At 41.9% G+C, this 25,390-nt stretch overlaps 1 protein-coding gene across 41 annotated transcripts in view; it reads left to right on the forward strand.

The window, feature by feature from the left end:
• The window catches only part of rims2 (regulating synaptic membrane exocytosis 2), a 336,201-nt gene that overhangs the window by 291,247 nt on the left and 19,564 nt on the right, over window positions 1–25,390 (forward strand). For 37 of the 41 annotated variants that reach the window (XM_031903547.1, XM_031903548.1, XM_031903552.1 and 34 more), the window contains one exon: window positions 959–1,200. The exons of the other annotated variants lie outside the window; for them this stretch is intronic. In XM_031903547.1, coding sequence (XP_031759407.1) covers window positions 959–1,200 — 242 coding nt within the window. The remainder of the gene's footprint in view (window positions 1–958; window positions 1,201–25,390) is intronic. 41 annotated transcript variants of the gene reach the window in all.

The following is a 25,390-nucleotide window of genomic DNA, read 5'->3' on the forward strand; positions in this document are numbered from 1 at the left end:
CCACTGTAGGTGTCCTCTTTATACACAGTAATATAGGTGTCCTCTTTATACACAGTAATATAGGTGTCCTCTTTATACACAGTAATATAGGTGTCCTCTTTATACACAGTAATGTAGATTTTCTCTCTATAGACAATAATATTGATGTCCTCTTTATAGACAGTAATATAGGTGTTTTCTTTATAGACAATAATATATGAGGACCTGGCTTATGGGTATAAACCCCTTGCACTGGGTAAAATTCACAACAAAGAAACTATAGGAACAACAGCATTTAACAGCATATATATAATATATATATAATAGAGGCAGGACGATGTTGCATTTTATGGTATGTTGTATAATTTTCAACCTTATTTCTAACGAGGACATTTAATAAAATCAAATAAAATACCAGATCAAATACCTATGTACAATTAATAGTAACTAACACATACCTACAAACATCACACGGGAGATCTGAAATACAGGTCAAGAATAAATACACTTTTGTGCCCTATTTCTGGTGCCAGAAGTACAAAACTATGATTTACTACTGGAAACTAGTATTTTGGAGGGGATTCAGTACTGTTCCTATACAATGTTATACTGAATGTGATACTTATTACTCACCCCTTTCATATGCTGGTGACTGAGGATGATGGGAGTATTTTCTGTTTATTTTCCTTTGAAATGTATGGATAGCATTCCTATCCTGACTACTTGCATATATACATATGTGGGAGCTGCCATATTGCCAACAAACTTTTTTCCACTGATAACTGGCCTTACTCCTGAAATCCTACTGATCTCCTTTTTCCACTCAAATACAATGGCCTGTAACTGCCTGTACCCCCTTTATAAAAAGTAGAATATTTCCTTCCTTTATCCTCCTACTGAAATCTTTCCTTTTCTGTCTTTTCCCCTTTTCTTTCCTTTGTTTGCTGCGTTCCTACAAACTCCACAAATGGCCTAACAGTGCATTGGCATCCAAAATGCAAAGCAGGCAAATGGGCGCCTCAGGGAAGAACATGACCAAAAGTACCAGCATCGGAGGGGATATGTACACCCTGGAGAAGAACGACGGAAGCCAGTCTGACACAGCCGTGGGCACTGTGGGTGCGGGTGGAAAGAAGAGACGTTCAAGCATAGGCGCCAAAATGGTGGCCATTGTGGGCTTGTCACGAAAAAGCCGAAGTACCTCACAGCTCAGCCAAACAGGTAGGACAACCATTTATACTTAATTATAATAATAGAAAATGGCTTTAATTTCACACTGGTGTATCAGGGTAATGTGATAAATTTGCCCAGGTCCAGTAACCCATAGCAACCTATAAGATGTATGTTTCAAAAAGCTGACCAGTAAAAGCTACCTGCTGATTGGTTGCTATGAGTTATCAGATCAGTAGCAAACTAACCTTTTTTACATTGACTGTATCAAAAGCTTCTGTTGAAAATAATGGCAACAGGCGGTGCAACACGGCATATTCACTTGATAGAATAGGCCTCAATGGCCGCTCAGTATGCCTGTTTTCAGCTACATATGTGTCTTTGCTTTAGTAGCTCTAATAAAGTTTATATAAAGCAGGTAGATATTAAAGGGACAGTAACACCATAAATTGAAAGTGTTGGCAAGTAATTAATATATTATATATTATTGCCCTGCAAAGGTAAAAGCTGTGTGTTTGCCTCAGAAAGACTACTATAGTTTATATATAAACAGAACTGCTGTGTAGCCACAGGGGCAGCCATTCAAGCTGAAAAAAAGGAAAAAAGGGCACAGGCTACATAGCAGATAACGGATAAGCTTTGTATATTCCCATTGAATTCTACAGAGAATATCTATTATCTGCTATGTAACCTGTGCCTTTTCTCCTTTTTTCCAGCTTGAATGGCTGCCCCTGTGGCTACACAGCAGTTTTGTTTATATATAAACTATAGTAGTCTTTCTGAGGCAAACACACAGCTTTTACCAGTGCATGGCAACAGTGCATTATATCTGAAACATTTTCCTTTTTCGGGGTTACTGTTCCTTTATGTAACCATGGCGGCTACCATTCCAGTTCTTATTGGGCCTGTAGCATAGCAGGTAGCAGATAAGCCATTTATAATATACTGCTTTGATTCTTGACTGCTGATAATCAAAAGGCATTTATGACTCTCTCTCTACATGGTAATGTGTCTCATATAAGAAACCAAGAAATGATGGTAATTTCATTTGTTAGTGTTACTGGCCCTTTAAGTAAAAGAAAATTGCATAACTGGTTTAACATATATAAAAAGGAATGTAAACGGGAGAGGTGGTACAGGTATGGGACCTGTTATCCAGTATGCTCGGGACCTGGGGTTTTCTGCATAAGGGATCTTTCCATAATTTGGATCTCTATAACTTAAGTTTGTTAAAAATCATGTAAATATTGAATAAACCCCATAGGCTTGTTTTGCCTCCAATAAGGATTAATTATATCTTAGTTGGGATCAAGTACAAGGTACTGTTTTATAATTATAGAGAAAAAGGTAATCATTTTATAAAATCAAAATTATTTGCTTATAATGGAGTCTATGGGAGATGGCCTTTCCGTAATTCAGAAATTTCTGGATAACGGGTTTCTGGATAAGGGGTCCCATACCTGTAGTAGCATTTTTAATGATATATTCATGCTTTATTCATTTGTACACATTTCCCCCGTATTGTGCTACGCTACAGAACATGAGAGCATTACTATGAGGCAGCAATAGAACTTTACATGCTAAAAGCATTGGCATTTTGGGGGCTGTTACATTATAAAAATGAATTTCCATAATATATTGTAATAGCTTCTTACAGCGCAACATACGCTAGTCATTACTAGTTAAGCTTGCAATTAATTTACAGTAGAATGTATGGGCAAAAAGATATCACTGTGCTCTACTCACCAATTCTATTCCTTCTGCACTTCATCTAAAAAGCAAAGCCTGATTGGCTACTAAAGATTACTGTAGTAGGTCAGCTCTACCCAGCCCTTCTTGTTAAATCTCTTATATTGATATTTTTAAACAGTTCTCTGAAACCATAGTATGACATTGAATATGCATGTTACAGGGCTCAGTCGGCACGCAAGTGAGCACATGTGCAGCATGTAAAGTGCAGTTTCTAGGGCACCATCTTGTTTGTTTCCCTCAATTCAGTGGTTTTTTTTTTCATAATTCCGACATAATTGCTGCAACAAGGTGGCAATTTAAACAATTGCAACTACACTGCACTAAAAATCATCATTTTCCAGCGTTCAAAATCACAGCTTCACCCCATAGGTGCAAGTTCACTGAGGGGAGGGCAGTGATGTGCATAAGGGTGGGGAATTACGTCAAGGGTCAGGGAAATGAGTGGGCTAGGCAGGGGAATGGTATATGGCAGTGATCCCCAACCAGTGGCTCAGGGGCAATATATTGCTCACCAATCCCTTGGATGTTGCTCCCAGTGGCCTCAAAGTAGGTGCTTATTTCTAAATTTCTGGTAAGGAGGCAAGTTTTGGTTGCATAAAAACCAAGTATAATGCCAAACAGAGCCTTCTGTAGGCTGCCAGTCCACATAGGGGCTATTAAGAAGCCAATTATAGCTCTTATTGCTACCCCCAGGAACTTTTTCCATGCTTGTGTTGCTCCCCAACACTTTTTCTGTTTAAATGTGGCTCACAGGTATAAAAGGTTGGGGATCCCTGGTGTTTGGGGTGGGAAAATGAACAGGTGGGGCAAGTAAATTGGCAGGGCAGAGGCTGTCTCTCTTTTAAAGGGGCTGATTGCTGCATTGTTTACTTGAGAATCCTGTCCGTATTTCCTAATTTGGAAATCTGTAAAGGCAATTTGCACCAGAACAGCACTTCGAAAACCAGGGTTTTCCTGGTGAAAACTGGACAGGGGGCAACCCCAGGCTTCTTTGTCAGATGAGAGTAGAGGCCTCGGCCTTGGGGTTGAGCTGCACCGTTTGTGCCACAGTTTGAATCTCCAGGTTGCCCTGTGCTCTGGTTGAAGGTGTTATTTTTGCCCTGAGTGGTGATGGGATTCTGGCATGAAGATTGAAACTAACACAAGTGTGTGGGGAGAGTGAGGATTTATTTGTGCCTCTGGCACAAAGGCTTCTGTTTGGCCCCTGATTCTGTACAAGCAGCTTCCATCGTAGTAAATTAGCTTTGTTAATGTAATATCTCTTCATCTTTAGCTGCACAGATCCTCAGGGCTTGCCTTCCTTCATACACAGGAACATGCAATTTAAAATGACAGCATCTAGTTAAACACAAGAGCGAATTTTATCGTCTTTAAACTTTTGCTTTATAAAATTGTATTTTCATCATGGATTATTGTCTTCCGACGTGGTACAAGCCCCACCAGCTCCCTCTAAATATATCTCCATGGGAGAGAGGGGCCACATCAGCCCCTGCGTGTTAATTAGCACTCGTACTTATTGGCGGCCCTGTACCTCTCTGCTCTGCATGACTTCAACTCATCTTGCCAGCAATTAAATGCAGTTGGAAGCCTGTAACCATGCTTAATTTGCTTCATATAAAGAGAGAGATAACTGTGAGGGCTGTTATCACTTGCTTTAGTCAAAGTAAGGTGTAAAACTATCATCGACTCTGAGGGTTCACAGTGTCCCACAATGTCACTCCATTTAATTAGCTCATTATTATATGTATTTCTTTTTAATGAATAGAGATCCATGTTGTGCCACAGTGAGATGTCAGAATGAAGTTGGCTCTGTAGTCACCTAGAGTCCTGTAGAAGTGCTAACAACCTTGTCACAGTGATTAGCCCAAACTGCACAGGGCTATCTGACCCACTATAAGTGCTGGCCCATCCCCTCCACACACTGACCAAAGTGTTTGCTAAGCACTAGTTGGCTCTAGAGATGTCAGCCACCCAGGGGTGAATTTCAAAATGGCTTTGGCCATAGCCCAACCTCACCCCTTTACTACTGGCTATGCCCAGATGTTATGTTGGGACATTTTTCTAACATTCTGGGAAACTGTTGCCAGTAGGTCACCATTGCATGGGTGAATCCGTACAGCAAGGGTTAACCTGCAGAGTGCATACCCCTCACTAGTCAGCTTGCATTCCTGAGTACATCCCCACAGCCCAGATATAAGCACAACCCCCTGACTTGCATGGATTCTGTCTTCAAGGCCAGGGTAGTAGTAACCAAGGCTAGCTTGAGAACAGAATCCATCCAAGTCAGAGGGTTGTGCTTACATCTGGGCTGTGTAACCCTTGCTGTACAGATTCACCCATAACTACAAGGCCTGGAGCCCGAAACATTGCCTGTTCTGTTGGCACAATAAACACCTTTTTCACTTTATTCGGAGTGCTGCCTGGACAGGGGTTCAGGATAGGCCCTGGCATTTTAAGTACACAGAGGCCCACCAGCCCAATAAATAGTGAGTGTCTATGGCATCTTACAGCAGCCCCTCTGGTATTTGTCTGAACCCACAGATTGCCAGTCTGGGCCTGGGTCCTGGCATTTCAAGTACACAGAGGCCCAAACAGCCCCCCCTCCAAGACCAATAAATAGTGACTGTCTATGGCATCTTACAGCAGCCCCTCTGGCATTTGTCTGAACCCACAGATTGCCAGTCCCGGCTTGCTAACTACCATTCTTTCAATTGGTGTGAAACTGACCCCAGCCCCTGTTGTTTTGTGTTAGCTGGCTAAGGATGCTTCCCAAAACCTGACATTAGCTTTGACCTTCCTGGGGCTACAGAGTGCGGCTGACTTTCTGTGTCACGTTAGCATGACTGTGCCAACCTTGGAGCTGTCATGGCGCCTTCTTCGTCTGCTTTGGCAACTAAATAAGCCAACAGCTTGCATACGACTCTGAGAATTCTTGCTCATTCTTTAGAAAGAAAGGAACATTTTAACAGTGTGGGTGCCATAGCATGTCTTATGGGTAGTTCTGCCTGCCTGTGGGATCCATTGCATGCTGTTGTATCTGTATACAGCATTGTCTGTAGATTGTAAGCACTTTGGGCAGTGACCTCATTGTCCCTTTATGTACAGGGCCCTGGAATACACTGTAAAGGTAAGTTTGAATTACTTTAGTGAAAACCACAGAGGACTTAGATACTTGTTATTTAGATAAGGTTTATTCATTATTTATCATATAAGTCTGGTAAAAAATGTACAGGGTATATTTATAGGGGACAGGACTGACTGGTCTTGTTGAACCCATAATCATGGGGGCTCTGTGTTGGAACCAGTAGCCAGCAGCACTAACCCATAACCATGGGGGCTGTGTTGGAACCAGTAGATGGCAGCTAGCAGCACTAACCCATAACCATGGAGGCTCTGTGTTGGAACCAGTAGCCAGCAGCACTAACCCATAACCATGGGGGCTGTGTTGGAACCAGTAGATGGCAGCTAGCAGCACTAACCCATAACCATGGGGGCTCTGTGTTGGAACCAGTAGCCAGCAGCACTAACCCATAACCATGGGGGCTCTGTGTTGGAACCAGTAGATGGCAGCTAGCAGCACTAACCCATAACAATGGGGGCTCTGTGTTAGAACCAGTAGATGGCAGCCAGAAGCACTAACCCATAACCATGGGGGCTCTGTGTTAGAACCAGTAGATGGCAGCCAGAAGCACTAACCCATAACCATGGGGGCTCTGTGTTGGAACCAGTAGATGGCAGCCAGAAGCACTTACCCATAACCATGGGGGCTCTGTGTTGGAACCAGTAGATGGCAGCCAGAAGCACTAACCCATAACCATGGGGGCTCTGTGTTGGAACCAGTAGATGGCAGCTAGCAGCACTAACCAAAACCAGGGGGGCTCTGTGTTGGAACCAGTAGATGGCAGCCAGAAGCACTAACCCATAACCATGGGGGCTCTGTGTTGGAACCAGTAGATGGCAGCCAGAAGCACTAACCCATAACCATGGGGGCTCTGTGTTGGAACCAGTAGATGGCAGCTAGCAGCACTAACCAAAACCAGGGGGGCTCTGTGTTGGAACCAATAGATGGCAGCTAGCAGCACTAACCCATCAAGGGAAGGGATGTAAAAGGGCAACATTACACGGGGTGGATTGTCGGCCTGGGGATAAACACAGAGGATCCATCCCATGTGGCACTGGCCTAACTCTTGTCTCATCCAAAGTGTTGTATGGATTCTAGACGTGAACAAAAAAACCCCCTCAGAATATGGGAGGCAATGTAACAAAGCAGGGAAGGGAATAAAAGAGGGGTTTAGACAGGAGTAAAGGGGAGGCAGTGAATACATTATACAGAATGTTGCTGCAGGCAGGGGCGGAGGCATTTATATTTATGTATGAATAGTTTTTTTATTTAGTAATAAACTACAGGTACCATAATCCTAACGCTGCTGCCTTGCTGGAGAAATCACATACAAGATATTGGAACCTGTTTAAAGCCTTGTGGATGTTTTATTTAAAAATTATTGTCATGAGCTCACACCAGAGGCACAGTGGGGGGTCATTTATCAACATTGGGCAAATGTGCCTGTGGGCAGTATCCCATGGCAGCCAATCATATTGTTGCATCCATTGTTCTACCTGCAGCTGGCGAAACAAAGCCAATCACTGATTGGTTACTATGGGTAATTGCCCATGGTCAAATTTGCTCAGTGTTGATAAATGACCCCCAGTGTGTCACAAATGCTTGTGGGCAGACTGTACCATGAAACGTTGGGGCTGGGGCCATGGAACAAGGGAGAGAGCTGAATGGGCAGCGTTACAGCAGTCAGCTGGAGAGGGAGCACCAGGGGCTATTTGCCTGCCCACCATCTCCTGAACCACTGTAGCCACATCAAGTCGGAGCACTGTCAAAATTGTCCCAATTGGTCCACAAAGTTGATAAACCCCCATGTGAGGTGACTCACATCAAGATGTTTGCAACAAGTTACTGCTGCCTGCTGATTGGTTGCTCTAGACCTGTAGGAATCTTTGCACCTTTTATTGCATAACCCCCTTAGGGTAATGTCCCATAGGGGAAATTAGTCACCAGCTATAAATCTCTGCTACCACAGGCGACTAGTCTCCCCATGGGACACTACCCTTACAGGTGAATGAAAGGCTCAAATAATAGGTAGTATTTCTGTACAGCCTGCCTCCCTGTTCCTGCAAATATACACCAGCCTAAATATGCTGATAAATACAAATATATGATGTATTACTAACATATAGAGCAACTGAATGTAAAACCTACTTCTAAATAAGAACAATAAATTTAATTCCTTATCATTTCCCAGTAGTTCCATAAATGCTAACATAGCAAATTGCATAAAGTAATAAATGCTTGGGATGTAATGCTGTAATAGCATTTATTTCTTGGGCGCCAGACACTGACTTCCCAGACTTACATGATTATGAAATGCCATGGGCAGCCATCATGGATATTGACAATAACAATAAAGATGTTCTGGAATGATTCACTTCTCTGGTTTGTATATAGCCTTATTTAGCATCACTTAGCTATGATCTCTGCGCCTCCCTGGCACACAAGTAGGGTTGCCTGTAGTTCCGTTACAGCTGTCTGTTTGGGTTTTAGCCGTGTGAAACCTGAACAATAATTTGGCCAATAAATGGAAAACATTTCAATATTAAGACACTCGCCATTATTTTTTTGTTCTGTCAACATGGGTTAATTATCATTGAGTACAGTTCATGTTCTTATTATTACAGAAAGAAAAAGCAAATCAGTCAAAATGAGGAATTGTTTTTCTAAATTATCATTACTGTATTTCAGAGCTTTCTGGATAGATGGTTTCTGTATAATAGATCCCATCCATTTAATTCAAGGATTGGACGTACTTATCAGGCAGACTATAGATCAGCGGTTCTCAACCTGTGGGGTCGCCTAAGACCATCAGAAAACATATATTTCCGATGGTCTTAGGAATAATTTTATGGTTGGGGGTCACCACAACATGAGGAACTGTATTAAAGGGTCGCGGCATTAGGAAGGTTGAGAACCACTGCTATAGATAGAGCTAGGCTTGCCACCTGTCTGGTTTTAACCGGGATATCCTAGTTTTTTTAAACTGTTGACCAGTTCCAAACTTTCCGTACAGTTTAAAACATTGATAAAGTGGACAGAAAACCATCCAATTGCTAGTAAGTGATGCAATAGCCCCATCCAGCCTCTTAACTCTCTACAACATTATTGTACCCGCCCCTGATATCATTGTGCCCACCCCCTGCATCACTGATCCACCCCCAGATGCCATCAGCCCCGTTCTCTTAGGTTTAGCCATCAGCAAAGGTGGCAACCCTACACACGAGAGTTCTGTACTCTCCTGTGCCCCAAGAACAGAGTCCCATCCAACTGGGGCTAGAGATGGAAGGAATCCAGGAATCATACCACTTTTAGTAAGTGTTTGGCCAAACTGGATCTGACTCCTTATATCAGTGATATGGTGCTAATTTTTGAATGTATGGCTTGGAGGCAAGTTTTGGTTACAGAACCTCCTGTAGGCTGCCAGTCCACATAGGGGCTACCAAACAGCCAAGCACAGACCATATTTGGCACCCACCCCAGAGACATTGTTAATACTTGTGTTGCTCCCCAACTTTTTTTTACATTTGAATGTGGCTCAAAGGTAAAAAATGTTGGGGACCTCTGCCTTATATTTATGTGCCTTTAAAGCCATGAAGGCCAAGCTTGGAACTAGGGGTAGGCAGAAGCGGAACATGCCTATGGCACAATGGTGGAGGGGTGCTAGGCACGCACTTCATTTGCCTACCTCAGTCCAGGGTCTCATCCCCCATGGCCACTCATCACCACTTGCTTGCCCCACACAACATCACTGCGTGTTTGCACTCTTGTTAACTTGCAGGGCAGGGAGGCCAGGTTGGCAACTATGTTTCCTAGGGTACCCATAAGGTTTGCCCCACCTTTGCTAAAGGCTTTACTTTTTTTGATCACCATTGATGAAATTAAATTTTTTGACTTCTATCTTTTTGAGTATGCAAGTTAGGGGTTGGATATATGCTTGAATCTTTTCTGGAGGATTCAGTATTTGGCTGAATCAAAAAATAATTCAGTGCGTCCCTGTGTGAGACTAATTCTGCTTCTTTCCTGACAATTTGAGATGAGACTAAAAGTAAGTTTTGTGACAGTTTTGTTCAAGTCAGTGCAACATAATGATCTTCTATTTGTTCTTTCTGGGAGGCAGATGTCAATTTTCACATTATGTTCTATAAACCAAAAAAAGCCACTTAATGTCAGCCTGTTATCAGGAAACTTGGCAGCTGTGTCTATTTCAGGCCCTGAGTTTTGGTTAAAGAAACGGGGGCGCTTATGAACGCTGCTCGCTTTTCTAAATTTAATATTAAGCCGAATTTAGCCAACCAACGTAGCTGGAACAGCCGTACAGTCAGTTTGCAGTCACTGTTTCTAAAATACCCGGAAAAGTGAGTCAGCGCCTGCGTTACGCTTCTTTCGGAGATTAGATATTGTTTTGGTAGCGAATTCTGCCCACTCAGCTGGCTCTGATCTCTCGTGGGAAGTGTAAGAGCAGCGACATGACTACTGTACATGTTCCTCTTCATTTGAGAGGGGTTTGTTTATGTACAAGCACTGTCCGCTTTTAGCAATTGCCTTGTTATTCTGCCAGTAGCAAAAATAGAAACTGCTATTACATGGCAAGGCAAGGATGTTGTAAAGGTAATGTAAACCCTCAAAACAAATGAATGTATAATTGCTCAGAGCGCTCTTCTAAGAACCTTTTAGGTTTGTTATTTTTGAAAATCAAGATATTAGCAGTTTTCAGTAACAAAATAATGAATTTGCAAATAACAGCACCACCTGATGGACATTTTAACAATTATAAAGAACCAAATAGGTGGCCTTGAAATTTTAAACGTTGTGCTCACCATTAAATTTTAAACCACTAGGCTGGGGTACAATGAGGCGGTGACCACAAAATTCTATGTTTGCCCCCCTCCCGAGTGGTTTTACCTTTCCTACTCCTTTAACATCCATATCTAATAAAAGGCACTGATTTTACCAAGTGCAGTAATCCATAGCAACTAAAAAGGTGTTTGCTTTTAAACAGGTGAACAGAAAATTCTGATTTTTAATACATAACACCTTATATAGGCTATCATAGACCTTCAGAAAGCAGTTGACCCACGATCCATCTGCAATGCAGACATACTGTCAAGCACTCTCCCTAAAAATCCCCCATTCATTCCAACACCCCTTCTTGTTGGTAGCCAATAGGAATGCACTCTAATACAGTCATCTATTCCTTCAACAAATGAGAAGTCCTATTATATGTCTAGGAACAGTCCTTTTGGTGAGCATTCAAAATGATTGGGGAAATAAAGTCCTAAAATGAACATGTATACTAGTGACTCGGGGGCAACATGTTGCTCCCCAACCCCTTGGATGTTGCTCTCAGTGCCCCCAAACCAGGTAGTTATTTTTGAATTCCTGACTTGGGGGCAAGTTTTGGTTGAATAAAAACAAGATTTCCTACCAAATAAAGCCCCTGTAAGCTGATAGTGTGCATAGAGGCCCCTAATAGCCAATCTTAGCCCTTATTTGGCTCCTCCATGAACTTTTATGGTGCTTGTGTTGCTCTCCAAGTCTTTTTACATTTGACTGTGGCTCGCGAGAGGTTGGGAACCCCTGATGTATAGCCTTCCTAAGCCAAGAGACTGTGGGTAAAGCCAGGGGTATGAGTGAGAGAAATTAAGACCCTAAACAATGTAGGAAAGTTTGAGCCTCATTATGCAGAGGGAGAAATCTCCCAAATTCTGTTTTTTGGCTGGGATGCCGGGATTTATAGTACGGATAGGACCTGCTATACAGAACTTTCCCTAATTTGGATCTCCATACCTTAAGACTACTATAAATCATTTAAACAATTAATAAACCCAGTAGGATTGTTTTGCCTCCAATTATTGCTGGAGGCAATACAGAGGAAAAGGAAAATTATTTAAAAAAATTAGAATTGTTTGCTTTAAATGGACTCTACAAGTAGTTGGCCTTCCTGAAATCTCTAACTTTCCAGATAGAGGTTCCTATATCAGTACAACAACAGCTGAAAATGCTGAATATACTACACATACCTGTCACTGTTTACTTAATATAATGCTTCCTTTGTACTTTTAGTAATATCCAACCAATGGTCCCTTCTGATTCCAAGAGCCAACTGAGAAAACTGCATGCAATTGAATTTTCTTTAAAAAAAAACAGAATTCTCAGTGGAAATGCTCTACTTATGTTCTTAGTAGCAGGAAATTTCCACATCAAAGCAGTGTGTTTTGTACTAGTGTGCTTGTGTTTTGTCCTGTCTTGTTGCAATCAGTTGCAGACATAAGCGTGTCTCTATATAAACAGTTTCTGGCTCGGCTTTATGTTTTATTGCATCTGATTCCATTAGAAGTCTAACCCGTTCAATTATTCACAGGCTGGCCTATTTTACTGTTTTAGAAGTTTTGTGGCTAGAGATGCCAAGACCTACTTAAACGTGAAGGAGATCGTTTACCAAATGTAATTGCTGCGGAGAGTGTAGCGAGTTAACTATTTCAGGGGTGGACAGTTATGAAACAACAGAAAGGGATTCTATCTCTGTTTTTGCTGGATCCATGTGTAACTGTGGTTCCATAATAGGGAATTTACTTCTCTGTTAGGTTTCCATCCCCTTCAGTAGTTATAACACAAGGGTTGCTGGAATTAAGCTGGAGATCACTTTAGGAATATGCCATGTTCATGAAAATCTTATGCACTGGCACATTAACTGCCCTGCTAGTTAAGACAGTATAAGGGGTAATGGAAGGGGTGAGTATGGTAGGTGAGAACCCCCCAACTCTGTGTGCTCCTTATGTAAAAGCTTTGTAACCTTTGGGGATGAATACTTATTTGCTGCACTTTTGTTATTAGGCTTGCTATTAGAACCTGACTTGTAAAAGAGTCCGGAAAATTGTTGCACAGCCTGTAGCCCTCTAGGGGTTCCTGTCAGAGGAACTCATGGAGTTTGAGTCCTAAACAAAATTTTCTATCAAAAAGTACCACAGGCTGCCAATTTTGTCTACCTTACGTAGATCTATAAGAACATGTTGAGAAAATAAACTTAATATACTTACTTCTAGTCCATCAAGCCCATCCTTAAAAAAAAATACAGGGAGGAAACAGGGACACATTGATATGTTGTAGGCATAGGAGTTACATAGTTACCAAGTGTTGAAAAAAGACCAGAGTCCATCAAGTTCAACCCTTCCAAGTAAACCCAGCACACACAAACCTATAATGACCTATCTATCCACTCACATACATAAACACATTTCAAGGAAATCTTAGAACTTTATGTTTTGTTCTTTTTTTTTTCTTTTTTACTCTGTGCTTGACTGGTTGAAGAGGAATTACCACATGTATGTTTACTAAGATTGTAGATAAATATCACTGGTGATGTTGCCCTTAGCAACCAATCAGCAATTAGATTTAAACAGTCACCTACAAGTTAGAAATCAAAAGCAAAGAGCTGATTGGTTGCTACAAACAACATCAAATGAAAATGCTGTGACTTGGGTGGTTGTGCCATGAATTCTTGGGCCACACTGCGTCATGGAACCTTAGGAACACTGTGCCAGGTATTGCTGTGATGAGTATACCATGAAATGCTGGGACCAACTGTGTTGAAAAATATCCGACCACTGTGTCCTATGTGACTGAATCTACTGCACATTGGGGGCGACTGTGCCATGAAATGCAGGGACAACTGTGTCAAAAAATATCATGGGTCATGGATTCATGGGCCACTTTTTCATGAAATGTTTGGACCACTGTGTCATAGCAGGGATGCTCTGTCATGGAATGCTGAGGCCCCTGTGCCAAAGGGAGTAGCACTGCTGTAACTGACAGCTTCCGAAAGTTGCTTTTCTCAGTAGTGCCCAGAAGTCTCCCCATATTTCACCTGTTCAGATGATCAGAAGCCAAACAGGAAGAAAAAAAGCTGTGCTGTGTAAAGAAAGTTCCCATAATGCCTCGCTCCTGCAGCAAGACCCAGACCAGTGTACATGCTCAGTTAGTTAGACTATGAGTCAGCTTCCTGCTGATTGGCTCAGATCCACATTCCTAAGGGGGTGGGTGGTGAGTTCTTAGCATTCTTGAGGGAGGGGGGAGCAGGAGAGAGGAGAGAGCTGCGTGTCTCTGGCACAGGAAAACAGACACAACAAATCTTTTGACAGAGGACTTAGTGCAGCGTTTCTGTGAGTGCTTATGGCTGTATTTAAATAGACCTTTCTGATAAAGTTTACTTAGTTTTTACCTTTCTTTCTCCTTGAAAGACAAATGGGAGAAGGTCTTAGATAAGTTCTAAAAAGTGATACAATAGAAATTTAACCTCAGGATGAATCTGCATTCTGGTCACCGGGGACCAGTGACCCCAGTAACCAAACATCATCGACATGGAAGCAAAATGCCTGTGTCCCATGATCTTCCCCCGCACTGACTGGCAGTCTGAGCTGTTATATTATTATATGGCCATTATTCTCTCTGTCATTAGGCTTTCTGCGTGATGTTCTACCTAGGAGACATAATCACGGTTAAGTGATTGTAATACAGGACAATCTTCTAAATGACTGTAATTCTAGGAACAAAAGGGGCAAAAGAAGTAGTGGTGAGGATAAGTGTTTCTGCCTGAAAGTAAGCAATCATTGCTGCACACGAGAGCCCGGGACAAATTGTATGCTGGGATACTTGGCATTCTGCTGTGCTTGGCACATGTTCTCATTTTAATTAGAATATTATAAAATTACAAGCAGATGTCCCACATAAACCTGCAGCGGCTCACGATTTCTATCATTGTTATTAACAGAGAAGTCATCTGCAACTTGCGGGAGCTGTCAGGGCGACGCGGAGACAGATGTTCCTTTTCTTTTACTCCGCTTAAAGGGGACCTGTCACCCTAGGAAATAATTCCAAATCCTTTGCTATCATGTTAGTAGAGCAAAATAACCTTTACTTACACTCTATAAATTATTTCGGTTTTTTTCCCTTCAGTCTTGGGATGCACAGTCATAGCAAGCAGGCAGGCGCCATTTTGTGAATACTGTTATTAAGGCAAGCTTTGTATCACCCCAAAATCTTATGCATTTGCCATCTAGGTGATATCTAGGAAGTGCTGAATGGAAAGTTAAAGTAATTGTTATTTAAAATCTGAGCTGTCAATCATATATTGCCTGCCCCGCCTCTATGCCTCAGGCATAGAGGCGGGGCAGGCAATATATGATTGACAGCTCAGATTTTTAAATGCATTTATAACAGCTATGGATGATTTAATTAAAAAGGGAATTTGAGTTTCATGTTTATTTTTATTTTTTTTTGTGTGGGGGACATGTCCCCTTTAAAGGCTCAATTGCTATAGCATGGAAGTGTCTGTATGTAAAAAAAAAAGCAGAGTATTTGGAATTGTTTGCTGGCAGGCCACCAATTTCTTTGCTGATAAAGGGTAGGAAGGGAGGGCATTACTTAGCAGGAAATGCAATTAATTCATATTGTGGGGTTGGCTTTTCTATGGAAAACTAAGATCACAAAATAAATCAGGGCAGTCAGATTGCATTCCTCTTCCCCATCCTCAAATATCAGTTTACAGACTCCCTACTTAGGAAAAAGGAATGGCTATGTTCCTTCTTCCATATTCACAAAGGTCAGCGGAAATACATAGTTACCCCCAAAACAAGATAATTTTGGGAGGGATAGAATGGGAGTAGAACCCTGTGCCTCAGGGTGAATCTTGTGCAACCAACTTTACCCACATTGTAATGAAGCCCTGCCACTGTCTGGGACTGTCCGGCAAAAACAAGTGCATTGGGAAGTATGTTGTAACGGTATCAGACCCCTTATCCGGAAACCTATTATCCAGAAAGTTCCGAATTACGTAAAGGCCATCTCCCATAGACTCCATTTTAATCAAATAATTCACATTTTTAAAAATGGTTTCCTTTTTCGCTGTAATAATAAAACCTTGTACTTGGTCCCAACTAAGATATAATTACCCCTTATTGGGGCAGAACAGCCCTATTGGGTTTATTTAATGGTTAAATGATTCCCTTTTCTCTGTAATAATAAAACAGTACCTGTACTTGATCCCAACTAAGATATAATTACCCCTTATTGGGGGCAGAACAGCCCTATTGGGTTTATTTAATGGTTAAATGATTCCCCTTTCTCTGTAATAATAAAACAGTACCTGTACTTGATCCCAACTAAGATATAATTACCCCTTATTTGGGGCAGAACAGCCCTTTTGGGTTTATTTAATGGTTAAATGATTCCCTTTTCTCTGTAATAATAAAACAGTACCTGTACTTGATCCCAACTAAGATATAATTACCCCTTATTGGGGGCAGAACAGCCCTATTGGGTTTATTTAATGGTTAAATGATTCCCTTTTCTCTGTAATAATAAAACATTACCTTGTACTTCATCATAACTAAGATATCATTAATCCTTATTGGAGCCAAAACAATCCTATTGGGTTTAATTACTGTTTAATTAATTTTTTTAGCAGACTTAAGTTAGGAGATCCGAATTACGGAAAGACCTCTTATGTGGAAAACCCCAGGTCCCGAGCATTCTTGATAACAGGTCCCGTAGCTGTACCAGTTAAGCCTTGCTCATAGGGCAGTGGAACACTTCAAGTATTTAGTCCATCACACATGGAAACAAAATACCCCAGATCGCCCTCTATTGTTTCAAATACATTTTCACCACGAGTAGTGAAAGGCATTTCAAGTAAACCTCATTGAGAACAATGAAGAGTAATTTAGAATTTTTTCTATGCCACAAGTAAAAAAATCAGCAAGTGTCCATGTGTGGCATTGCCTTTATACAGTACAGGCATGGGATCTGTTATCCAGAAACCCATTATCCAGAAAGTTATTATTAAGAAATTACAGGAAGGCCATCTCCCATTGACTTCATTATAAGCAAATAATTCTAATTTTTAAAAATGATTCCCTTTTTCTCTGTAATAATAAAACAGTACCTGTACTTGATCCCAACTAAGATATAATTACCCCTTATTGGGGGCAGAACAGCCCTATTGGGTTTATTTAATGGTTAAATGATTCCCTTTTCTCTGTAATAATAAAACAGTACCTGTACTTGATCCCAACTAAGATATAATTACCCCTTATTGGGGCAGAACAATCCTATTGGGTTTATTTAATGGTTAAATGATTCCCTTTTCTCTGTAATAATAAAACAGTACCTGTACTTGATCCCAACTAAGATATAATTACCCCTTATTGGGGGCAGAACAGCCCTATTGGGTTTATTTAATGGTTAAATGATTCCCTTTTCTCTGTAATAATAAAACAGTACCTGTACTTGATCCCAACTAAGATATAATTACCCCTTATTGGGGGCAGAACAGCCCTATTGGGTTTATTTAATGGTTAAATGATTCCCTTTTCTCTGTAATAATAAAACAGTACCTTGTACTGGATCCCAACTAAGATACAATTAATCCTTCCTTGAGGCAAAACAAGCCTATTGGGTTAATGTAATGTTTAAAAAATCATTTAGTAGACTTAAGTTATGGAGATCCAAATTATGGAAAGATCCCTTATCCCCAGTGGTTCCCATATCTGTATTTTCCTTCCTGACTAATGAAGTAGAAATAAAAGACAAAGCCTGCTAATAGCTAGGTTACATTATTTCAGTTTGCATTCACACAGCTTAGTATTGCCGGAAACGGGGGCTTTATTAACAGCGCAGGAATGTAGGTGCAACATTACGTAGCTTTGCTTTCTTCCTTGTGACCTTGTTCTACCAGTGAAGTCATTCGATTTGTAACTGGCAATAATATTCTTTCTTTCTATAAACCAAAAGGGAGACTGTCATATGACGTTTTCACTTAGAAACAGCATTGGCCTATTATAATAAACACAATATAATAAACACAATAAGAGCATTATCTGGCCCAGACTTGGGACTTAATGGCCATTTCCCAAAACTCAGTGCATTTTTACCCGCTTATGTGTCTCTGTATGTTATCTACCCTCGCGCATACAAAAAGAATAAATATACCTCTTTGCGTTGGCCTGCTATTGTATAGCCACAGTCCCTTCCTAGAGGCTATTATCCCCCCACTGCTACTATAGGCACCATCTCTCCCTACTATACCTGCTATCCCACAGCCCCAGTCCCTTCCCAGAGGCTATTATCCCCCCACTGCTACTATAGGCACCATCTCTCCCTACTGTACCTGCTATCCCACAGCCCCAGTCCCTTCCAAGAGGCTATTATCCCCCCACTGCTACTATAGGCACCATCTCTCCCTACTATACCTGCTATCCCACAGCCCCAGTCCCTTCCAAGAGGCTATTATCCCCCCACTGCTACTATAGGCACCATCTCTCCCTACTATACCTGCTATCCCACAGCCCCAGTCCCTTCCAAGAGGCTATTATCCCCCCACTGCTACTATAGGCACCATCTCTCCCTACTATACCTGCTATCCCACAGCCCCAGTCCCTTCCCAGAGGCTATTATCCCCCCACTGCTACTATAGGCACCATCTCTCCCTACTATACCTGCTATCCCACAGCCCCAGTCCCTTCCCAGAGGCTATTATCCCCCCACTGCTACTATAGGCACCATCTCTCCCTACTATACCTGCTATCCCACAGCCCCAGTCCCTTCCCAGAGGCTATTATCCCCCCACTGCTACTATAGGCACCATCTCTCCCTACTATACCTGCTATCCCACAGCCACAGTCCCTTCCCAGAGGCTATTATCCCCCCACTGCTACTATAGGCACCATCTCTCCCTACTATACCTGCTATCCCACAGCCCCAGTCCCTTCCCAGAGGCTATTATCCCACTGCTACTATAGGCACCATCTCTCCCTACTATACCTGCTATCCCACAGCCACAGTCCCTTCCCAGAGACTATTATCCCCCCACTGCTACTATAGGCACCATCTCTCCCTACTATACCTGCTATCCCACAGCCCCAGTCCTTGCCCAGAGACTATTATCCCCCCACTGCTACTATAGGCACCATCTCTCCCTACTATACCTGCTATCCCACAGCCACAGTCCCTTCCCAGAGACTATTATCCCCCCACTGCTACTATAGGCACCATCTCTCCCTACTATACCTGCTATCCCACAGCCCCAGTCCCTTCCCAGAGGCTATTATCCCCCCACTGCTACTATAGGCACCATCTCTCCCTACTATACCTGCTATCCCACAGCCACAGTCCCTTCCCAGAGGCTATTATCCCCCCACTGCTACTATAGGCACCATCTATCCCTACTATACCTGCTATCCAACAGCCATAATTCTAGTTTCATTTTAAGAACTGTCTACTGCAATTGAACCCTCTGTGTAATTGCCTATCTGGGCTTCTCTGAATGAAAAGCACAATATGTCTCTTTAGAAAGTATCTAAAGGGAGTTGAGAAAGGTTCACTTAGATTATGTGTTAACGTAGGGCAAATTGCCCGACTCTGACACCTCGGTGCTTTAGCTGAAGGAATGAAAAAGCAGAGCCTAATTATTATTATTACATTCTGTTCTGCTCTGCAGTATGGATGACAAGAGGCAGTTAAGGGCTTAATAGTGTGACATTTACCAAACACGAGTTAATACAAACAGGTACAGAACCATGTGTATGAAAGGTTTAGCTGACTGAAGAAAGGGCAAGGTAGCAGGAATGTCTGATGAAATACAAAAGCTTGCCAGGATAGAGTTTTTAAAACCGCTGAGCTTTAACTCCCAGCATTCTCTGCCTTTAGAAGAAATTATGGTAGTTGAAGTTCTTAGCAGCTTTAGAATTTGATATCCTTATGTTTCCAAAAGTAGGTGCCATGTCAGGAAAGTTTTATGGAAGGAAACTGAAGTTCAAGTGGAAATGCTTCTTATCAACCAGGTCAGTGGTTCCCGAAGGGAGTCACTGACCCAACTGGGGGACTTGAAATAGTATTAAAAGGAAGCAGGTCTGAAAGAAAGCTAGGGTAAGATTTAATAAAGTCAGATTTGGGCTGAATATGTATTTATTATCCTAAGGATTGATACCAATATTAATGGCTTCTCTTCCAGAGAGCTGAGGGAACTATTCACTTGTGCTCGTTGACCTAAGGGATCAATGGTCATAACACTTTATAACAGCCCTGTCCTACATCCAGAACATTCCATGTAAATCTAATAAACCTTTATTTCCACTCTAACACTTAACTGAGTTGTGTTTGAACTGAAGCAGAGACGAAAAGTGATCAGATTGGATGGGCAGATGGTAGGACTGAAGAGGAAGGAACATTTCTTTCCCTAGCAACTTAAATGGATCTATCAAATTCTTTACTGTTAACTCTCTGCAACCATTGCATTGCTTTTAACCCTTTTGACTACAACGGCCAGTTGCTCTCAGTGAGCTGGCAGTTAGTAATATTCACACCATGGTGGCATACGCTGGGTTTTTATATACACTGCCTATTTTATATGCATTTCTAGTATGTTCATTCACTTTGTTGAACCAACCAACCCACATTCTTGGTGCATTTCCATGGCATTCTTTCCATTCTTGGTGCATTTGATGGCAAATATAACAGGCAGAGCTTTTACCACACAATAAGATTTGGAGCATAACAACTTTTTGGCACAACACAGATATATTCATTGTATCTTGTGGTTATTTGCTTTCCATATCTTTATAGAAGAGACTCCCTACATACTGAAGTACTCTAACCCCCAGCTAAGTTGTGGGTGCAGCAGAATAAAGCAAGTGTCCCCATAGTTTCTACTGTATTTGTAGCGGCCGTTGGGTGGTATTACGTGCCCACATAAATATTATTATTTGCACACAGTGGATTGTTTTGCCCCTGTTTGGCAACTGGGATTTCTTGGCTTTGACGTTCAGTAGTTGCCTATTCCTGCTCTAAATCAATTGTTTTTCGTATTGTTTTTCTGTGTGTTTTTTCCTTACGGTTTCCTCTTCCATCATTAGATCCTGATGACTTGTTTTTGTTCTCAGTGGAAGCTGAATGCGTCACAGGCCTTCGGGTTTGTAAACAAAAAGGATTCTCGATGTCCATAATGTGCCAATAGATCACGGCTATGCCCAAGAAGTCTCTTTTTTTGCTCATTTTTTCCTCTTTCAATGAGTTTTATGAGCACCATTAATCAAGATGTTTTTTCTTTGAAATGTTACAGCTTCCCCTTTTCTCCACATCACAGAATTATTTTGTCTGTCTTTAAGACAGCCACACAGTCGAAGAAACTAAATCGATGAAGCAGAAAATATATATTTATGAGGACATACAAGGGCTGATTTGTTTGTTTACAACAGCTCCATGTGCACTTGTTTGTGTGATTCACTGCAGGGGAACGCAGGAGCTACTGACCCCATTCTTTTCTATGGGGCTTGTTCCCATGAGAGTTCAGTATTCATCAAAATGCAGAGCTTATTGACCAATGCCGGGTTTGAAATGAATATGAGTCCAGTTTTAAAGTGTAAAGTGTCAGTTAAGAGTACCATTTGCTATTCAACTTCCAATGAATTTAATATGAGTAATTTCAGTATTAAATAATCTATCTGCCTTACTTGGATGCCGCAGTAGCCTTGCCCTAGTAATGCCCACCCATCACAGTCTGTAAGCAGACTCCAGTACTGGTTGCTCAAGCTTACTGCCATGTCAGGGTTAAAATAAAGCAGGATCTTCTATAATATCAAATGCATGGGCTTGAATCCATAGTGAGCATTACCCTTGATTTTCCCGCTGGCAAGTGTGTGGTCACAATTAAAAGGGATTGCAGTCATGTAAATCTAGATGATTATTATTCTGCTGTATTTGAAATTCAAGGACTGTTACTCAGAACTCTCATTATTAGTGCCATGTCGGCCACAAGAACTAGGTTTAAAGGAGACATATAGCATGTTAGCTCCCCGCCCCCATTCTTGCTGGCAATAAAGCATTATATATGCTGCTGGTTTCATGCTTTGTTAAAAGTTATCATTACCTTTAAAATGGCCCCTTTATTGCAGCTCCCTATAGATACTCTCTGGTCCCTGTCACACAAGCAAAGACAGGCTTCAGTTCCCTATCAGGTCGGGCTAGCTGCTGATTGGTTCCTATCCTACAGTGCCACCGCCCCCCCTGCACAGCCTGGGAAAGGAGGCAGCAGGAAGTGGAACAGATAGACACATTTTTTCTAGATTCAGAGAGTATAATCCACTGGCACATTCGGTTTTTATACAATATGTCCCAATTAAGCCCACAGCCTCAAAGATGAGGAAAGAACAGGAACCACACACCATTTTTTTTTTTTTTTAAACAAGAACAAATGGTAAACCACTGGGGGATGCCATGCTCTTAGGCACCCCCAGTCATTGTAGTTGCGTATCTCCTACCCCCTCTTCTTCAAAACACATACCAGCCAGGGTATTGTGTACTGAGTGCTGTGCGCCATCTTCTTCCGGTCCTTAAGGCATCCCCTATGGGGAATGGGAGCGAGCATGTACAGTACAGAATTATTGGAAATTTCAGTAATGGGCATATGCCCTCCTAGAACTGGCACAGGGGGCACCTGGGGAGAATGAAAGAGACTGGCACAGTGTAAGCATAGAATCGGAGCCATCTATGGGTCTAAAAGGATGTGGGAGAAACTATTTGAATATTATTTAAGCTATAAATACCCCCCTGGCAATACTACATTTGGGGGTTGTGGTTACCTAAGCCTGCTTAGGGCAAAAGTCATGCCATGATAAAAATACCCAACAGCAAAAAAATCCAGTAGCACACTAAGGTTGCAAGCCGTGTAAAAAAAGTGTTTTATTTGCCCAATTACATACAAAAAACAAGAGCAAGGGGCCCAAAACGTTGCTCTTGTTTTTTGTATGTACTTGGGCTAATAACATATTTTTTTTTACACGGCTTGCAACCTCAGTGTGCTACTGGATTTTTTTGCTGTTGGATATTGACCCCCATACAAGGTGAGGTTCTTCCAGTATTTGCACCTGATACCCATTTGGGAATGTTAACAGAGAGTTGAGCTCCCCAATACTGCTATTGCTATGATAAAAATACCCAGCACCAAAGTATATTGTGGATGAAAATTTTGAATCAGTGGTTGGTAATTCTGGGTTCCCAAAGAGAGAACAATGGGGCACATCATAAAGCTTTATTCCGAGAGCAATAAAAGTGAGAAAATTACATATAGCTGACAATTAAATCCGGCTCTCGGTGCATCATTCATCAAACAAACATAGAGGCTTCCGAGCAGAAGCTGCTATTATTTCTTAGAAAGTTTATATGAAGCCGGGCTCCCTGAAGAGTTTAATATTGTGTTATTCCGACTGTACAGTACGGCAAGCAGATATGAATCACATTGTTCTGCGCACCCTTCCACTTGTCATTATAATGAGTGGGCTTCTATAAATAACCTTCAGGAATAAATGAAGCACATTCATCAGCAGAAGTAGAGGGTTCAGCAACTGGCACAAAATTAGACTTAGTAAATATAGAATATAGCAATTGCATAACAGTGTGAGCGTTGGATCGGCAGCTTCCTGATCACTTGCTCCCGGGACAGATCCATTGCAGTGGAGTTTATGGAACTTGGCTGGAGATTTAGCCTGTTTGACTTCCCTGCTCTGCAAGTTAATAAACGGAACTGGGCTCATCTGGGCACTTTCCCCTTTTGGTTGCATTATTATACTAGCCACTGCCTGTCATATGATAGCCTTTAAATGCCTGTATAATGATTACTTCAATGCAATGTTCTGGCATAACTTACCAATCACTTCCCACCTGGAAGCACTCAGGATGTGACTGTCATCCCCATATCCGTAGATAGATAGGTAGATAGGTAGATAAGTAGATAGATCCGTGACAGTCCATATTATCTTGCAGTCCTTGTGGGCCATGGGGGGTGCACTTTCCATTCACTACAGTGATAACTAATAGAAGCCATTTCCCTACTTCAGTAATCTTAGTATTATTCAATATAATTTCTTGGCATGCTTCAAATCCACTATTTTCAAATTCGACCGAACTCTGAGTTCTTTGTAAAATATTCTGCCAAATACCAAACCAAATCCTGACTTGCACATGTAAATTCGGATATGGAAGGGTTAAAGAAAAATTTTCAACTTCCGTGTTTATGTGACAAAAAGTCACGTGATTTTAATGATTCAGATTCAGTTTGGCCAGGAGCATGGATTTGGCCGACTGCGAATCCTGCTGAAAAAGGCTGAATCTTGGCTGAATCCCGAACCGAATCCTGGATTCTGTGCATTCCAAATCATCCTGCAACGACATCAGCCCCTGCCCCAGTAAAGCTTACAAGGTCCCCATTACATTCACACACTGTATAGTCCCTTTTATTGGGAGTCAATAAATCTGAGTGTGGAAGGAACCCAGGGTACCCAGGGCAATCCCATACAATCGCAGGGATAACATACAAACTGCTTGCAGATAGTTCCCTGGCTAGAATGGAACCCAGGACCCAAAAGCTGCAAGGCAGGGGCTATTCACTATGTAACCATGCTTCCCATATGCCCATTATATGCAGTAATTTCATAAAATGGCATTCTGCAGCTCAACATACATCTTTATCCCACAAAGCCCACCAACTGATGGCTTGTATTATAAATATTGTTGTATTTAGGGTAAAAATAAACCCTTGGAAACAGTGGCAGTTCAGGCTGGTAGGGTTCTCAAGGCAAGTTGATAGCACTCCGCTTGTGACTCCCCCACAGTGCAAGTTTACACAGGCAGTGGTGTAATCAGCGGGAGGCCCAGGTGCAGAATGTGCACCCCCCCCATCCTTTCCCCCAAATTCACGCACCAAAACCCATGCAAAGACTTTCTTGCCATGCCACCGCAATAAGCCGTATTGTGGCTCTGGTGGGCCCCAAGGGGGTGCTGGCCCAGGTGTAATCACACCCCCTGCACCCCTCAAAGTTTTGCCACGGCACACAGGGTGTGAAGTAGCGCTAGGCAGGCAGAAGTGTGCCTAGCTCCTCCCCAACTATTGCAGATATTTTTTTTTTTAATTTTTGCCTTTTTATGAGTTTCTATAGACAATCTGCCTGTGACAGCTGCTGCAGATATATGCAGGCATGGGGGCCCATGGGAATATTCTTTCCTTTTCTGTGACAAATTGGAGACAACTACATATAGGAATATTGTGGGGGTTCAGCTAGGAATTGAGCTGGAGAAAACAGTTGATGGACTTGTCATTTTTCATTCTTCACCACTATGCTTCTCTGCTACTAAATGGATATAGCAGAACTTTTTTGGAGTAAAGCTGGCCATACACATTACGATTTTTAAAAGATCTTTTTGTAATCATAGGACCAAGCTTTTCTAGAAATTTACAATTTGTCAATCAAGAAAACCACCATTTCCAGCGATATCGTCTAGGTGAAACTGGGAAAACGACCTGCTTGGTCCTGCAATTGGACA

The sequence above is a fragment of the Xenopus tropicalis genome, chromosome 6 (assembly GCF_000004195.4).
Source record: "Xenopus tropicalis strain Nigerian chromosome 6, UCB_Xtro_10.0, whole genome shotgun sequence".
Taxonomy (NCBI): domain Eukaryota; kingdom Metazoa; phylum Chordata; class Amphibia; order Anura; family Pipidae; genus Xenopus; species Xenopus tropicalis.